Below are 5,193 nucleotides of genomic sequence, written 5' to 3'. Positions count from 1 at the left end.
TTGTGGGTTGCACATTGGATTATTACATTATTTATGTTCTTTTGTTGAAGGTAACAACTAAGGGAAAGGGATAGTATATAATTTGCAAAAAAATAAATAAATAAAATTGATAATATTGATGATAATAAAAACATGTATAAGTTTGGTTTCGTAGCCTCCCTAACCTAAGCAATTAAGCCCGAAGGGGTGTTTTAACACCTAATACCCTAAAGTCAACTGACTTGGGAGCTATTGGTCCAAAACTTGTTACATGGGTTGAGGAGAAAAGCTTAAGGGAATCAAACATTGCACTATCTACGTATCAGTATCTGCAACCCGAGTTACTAAGCTCGTAGGGGTGTTTCAACACCTAATGCCCTAAGACCAACTGGTCTGGGAGTCATTAGCCGAAAACTCGTTACATGGGTTAAAGATATATTATGTTTTAAGTTGTATGTGCATATAAATAAATAAAAAAAAAAAAGAAGAAAAAAGAAATAATAATCCCAACCCAAGGAAGTTTACCTTAAACATTTGAACATAATATTGTTTTCTTCCAGCAAAAGCCCCATCATCTATGTTTTCATATATTGAGCACATAAAAAGAAGGTTTATTAATATCTTGTTTAAGAAGTATGAAGCAGGAATATAAATTTAATGGATTGAAAAACAGATTTTTGAGTTTAAAAAAACTTAATTATGAAACGACAAAGCTTCTTTAATTTTTTTTAGGGACTTTAGCTGCCTAAGTGATATATTATATGATATTTTATTTATAAGATGGAAATTTGAATTCAGAGTTCAGTATTTTACGACTGTCAATTAAGCTACGTGGAGTTTTTTCTTTTTTCTTCTAGGGCTGTCAATTATATTTGGTGTGTACGAGTGATGAAATGATATGGGAGAGAGCAGATACAAGGACGAATGGATGAGTAGTAATGATTTTTATTTATATAGAGAGGTTACATTATAATTAATAAGGATAGTGGGCAGTTATTGATAATTAAAGGAAATAACAAAATGGATGCAAATACATAGTGAAAACTGATTATTATGATGGCCACGTAGTCAAGCAAAGGCAAATGCATCAGACGGGGTTCTCCATATTTATTGCAGATCATACAAGCCAGGAGAAAGACGAGGAGTGAGAAGGGCTTGTAGAGGTGTGGCTTTGACGTTGGTTATTCCACCGGTTTCGGTCATATCAATCGGTGCATCATCCACAGTCTCTATGTTGAACCCATGCAGCAAAGTAGCAAGTGCAAGGTTCAAGACTTGAAGGGCAAACGAGATTCCAGGGCACATTCTTCTTCCGCTTCCAAATGGAATAAACTCAAAATGTTGGCCTAGAAAATCACAATCCTTATGAGTAGTCAGAAACCTTTCTGGTTGAAACTCATCGGGGTCCGACCACACTTGTGGATCTCGGTGAATCTTTGAGAGATTTGTGGATAGGCGCGTGCCAGCAGGAATATGGTAGCCACCTACGGTACATTCCTCCATGGATTCATGGGGTCCAGACAGTGGTGCAGCGGGATATAAGCGTAAGGTTTCCTTGAAGATAGCTTGTAAGTAGACCAAGTTTTTCATGTCAGACTCCTTCACTTGCCTTTCTCTACCAACATGGATGTCCAGTTCATCTTGTGCTTTCTTTAAGACATCACGATTGTTTAGTAGTAAAGAAAGAGTCCAAGTCAATGTAACTGATGTAGTGTCTGATGCTGTTAGAATAAGAGTCTGTGAAATATTCAAGAAAATAATTATTTGCAAATTAATTTAATTGTTCAAAGTAATGTCCAAGTTCAATTAACTAATTAAAAGTTTTAATGATTACCAATGTATGTAACTCAATTTTGGATTTGTGTAAACAAAGCTAAACTTTTTTTTTTTTTTTTTAAAAAAAACAAACAAACAAGAAGAAGCCTAAATTCATCAAACATGCATCATAACAAAAACAATAACTACTTTCAATCGGACAGGAGATTCTAAAAGTTCGTTTCCATAGGGAATTGGTTGGCTATAACCAGTCAAAATTGAGAAGACGCTCAGATTAGAACTAGAAATGGTTGTTTTAATAATTTTTTTAATTAATTTTGAAATTTAATTATTTTTTCTATTTAGTTTTGAATTTTTATTTCTAGATCAGTACTGCTTATCACTGGATAAAAATTATGCGCCAGCAAGCCCGCAAGTTTTAACGTCTACAATAGGTGTTGAGAAAGCTTGTGGCCTTTAGTTACCATGGCAACCTACGTATATCTTTAGCAAGTTTATCTTTAGCTGAGGATGGCACTCCAGTTTATGTTAACATGGCATCATCATCATCAAAACAAGGTATGAGCTAATGTTTCTTCATACAATCATTATTCATTTTTTTAATATTAAATTTATACAATAAGTTTGTAGAAAAATAGCATACCAGACATGTAGCCTTATTGATGGTATCAGCACTGCGATTAGAAAGCTCTTTAGCATCATCCAAAGCGGACAGCATCAAATCCATGAAATCTTCTTCTCCCTTTGCTGTCCCAGAAGCTTTCTTCTGCTTGTGCTCTTCTAACCATTTTGCAACCGTATGGTCTAGGCTTTTTGCTGTCCTTTTCATTGCCTTCTCAGCTCCTCCCAAATCCAACCATCTTAAAAATGGAAGTGCGTCAGACGCTACAAACATTCCTGACAATTCTAAAAATGCGCTCAGTGAATCCCTCCATTCATCGCTCGGCTTTTCCTCTCCAGGGCTTGCATAGTCCACATATCGCTTGCTGACAATTATCTTCAATATAACGTTTAAAGTTATGTCATTAAACCATCTCTTCATATCCACCAAAAGCTTTTGTGAATTACTTTTGTTCCCGATCCATTGCTGGTATAACGCTCCTACAGCATCCCTTACCTCATCCTCTCGAACACTTTTGAACATCTCCAGTCGATGATTAGAGAGAACCTCAAGAGTGACTATCTTGCGTATCTGGCGCCAATATGTCCCGTAGGGGCTAAACCCAAGCATGCTGTAATTGAAGCCCAAGATGTCCGTTGCAAGAGCTTTAGGTCGAGTAGCGAAAGCTTTGTCATTTGTTGTTAGACACTGCTTCGCCATCTCCCAATTACTCACTATCAAAGTTCGATGGACTCCAAGCTTCACGGTGAATATCGGACCATACTTGTCAGCCAAGTTTCCCAACGTTATATGGGGTGGTTGTGAGCCGGCTAGTAGATGGAGATGGCCAATAAGGGGCCATGCACCGGCAGCTTCCGGCGGTGCTCTCTTCTTGTTCTCCTTTCCTGGAATCCGAAACAAATAGTAGATCGAGGGCGTAATAAAGGCAAACAGAATAAGTATAGCAGTTGCTGAGAACTGAAAGGGGAAATCCATGATTTGGTTTGAGCAATGTAGAGATCGATCAAATATTCAAAATTATATGTAGTCCTAATTATGATATTGTGGAGGTGTATAAGATGTTCGATTCGATATGTGATAAACGGGTACCGCGTCAGTGATGCATACTTATCACCTTCTTTGTCTTTAAATAGAGCGTAGATATCGATAACTTGACATCATAAAAAATTCCTAGGATTTCGAGAAGAGGTTCCGAATTAAAAAAAAAAATGAGTTAAACTGAAAAAGTTAAACTAAATAAAAAATAAATAAAGTTAATTTGAAGAAATTGAATCCAAATCAGAATTGGTTACTTTAAACCGGTTTTTATTTTAAAATAATTAAACTAAAACCAGTTGGTTTGAATAAGTTTTGATTTTTTTTAAAATAATTTTATTATTTTTTTTTTAAAAAACCAAACCGAATTGATAATGATCATCTCTGAATAGATAGATAGTATACAGAATTATGAAAATAATTGTTTTTAAAAATTATTTTTGTTTAGAAATATATTAAAATTATTTTTTTTTAACAGATATTTTAATATATTTCTTTTTCTTTAAAAAAATCTCCTTTGCCAAAAGACACCAGATCAAAATTCAATTGGTAGGTAAGGGTGAAAGAATTGGTAACAGATGGCGGCTGATTTCTTCGTTTAAATATATATTTTGTGCAGAAATCTCCAAAAAAGAAATCCTTAATTTTCTACTCATGTTCGTGATACCACTAGAAAGTCTTCATATCCATTTAATCGAGCGGCTACTTTTTCCATATAAAAAAGATATTTAACCTACGACTGTTGAGGACTGAGGTACGATGAAAAGGTTTTTACAATAAACTTGTCCGTGGAGTTGTGTATTGGAAAGTAATTCCGCGATTGATGAAGACTAATCTCACTTCTTTGTCTTTATTCCTTGTGCCCGTAATATATATATATATATATATATATATATATATATATATATATATATATATATATATATATATAGATGGCGGCTGATTTCTTCGTTTAAATATATATTTTGTGCAGAAATCTCCAAAAAAGAAATCCTTAATTTTCTACTCATGTTCGTAATACCACTTGAAAGTCTTCATATCCATTTAATCCTTAATTGTCTTAATTCCTTGTGCCCGTAATTAATATATATATATATATATATATATATATATATATATATATATTAATGATCATCCCCTAATCGAACCAAAAATGATCTACATAATATATATAATTATAAAAATAATTATTTTTAAAAATTATTTTTGTTTAGAAATATATTAAAATTATTTTTTTTCACACAAAATTTAATATATTTCTTTTTCTTTAAAAATTCTCCTGTTCCAAAAGACACCAGGTCAAAATTCAATTGGTAGGTAAGGGTGAAAGAATTGGTAAGAGATGGCGGCTGATTTCTTCGTTTAAATATATATTTTGTGCAGAAATCTCCAAAAACGAAATCCTTAAATTTCTACTCATGTTCGTGATACCACTTGAAAGTCTACATATCCATTTAATCGAGCGGCTACTTTTTCCATATAAAAAAAGATATTTAACCTACGACTGTTGAGGACTGAGGTACAATGAAAAGGTTTTTACAATAAACTTGTCCGTGGAGTTGTGTATTGGAAAGTAATTCCGCGATTGATGAAGACTAATCTCACTTCTTTGTCTTTATTCCTTGTGCCGTAATATATATATATATATATATATATAGACTAATCTCACTTCTGTTCTTTATTCCTTGTTGATATATATATATATACATATCTATATATATATATATATATATATATATATATATATATGATCATCCCCCAATCTAACTGAAAATGATCAC

General features: G+C 33.2%; 1 protein-coding gene across 1 annotated transcript; it reads right to left on the bottom strand.

Annotated features, from left to right (window-relative positions):
• Positions 1-1,056: 1,056 nt before the first annotated feature.
• LOC118034166 (strychnine-10-hydroxylase-like) lies at positions 1,057-3,492 on the bottom strand. The gene is made up of 2 exons (XM_035039381.2): positions 2,399-3,492; positions 1,057-1,716 (listed from the first exon to the last, which is right to left on the bottom strand). The coding sequence occupies exons 1-2, from the start codon at positions 3,350-3,352 to the stop codon at positions 1,087-1,089; spliced, it is 1,584 nt and encodes a 527-aa protein (XP_034895272.1). The 5' UTR covers positions 3,353-3,492; the 3' UTR covers positions 1,057-1,086.
• Positions 3,493-5,193: the final 1,701 nt, after the last annotated feature.

The sequence above is a fragment of the Populus alba genome, chromosome 14 (genome assembly GCF_005239225.2).
Source record: "Populus alba chromosome 14, ASM523922v2, whole genome shotgun sequence".
Taxonomy (NCBI): domain Eukaryota; kingdom Viridiplantae; phylum Streptophyta; class Magnoliopsida; order Malpighiales; family Salicaceae; genus Populus; species Populus alba.
Note: the sequence above shows the minus strand (reverse complement) of the source record. Positions and strands in the feature narration are given on the sequence as shown.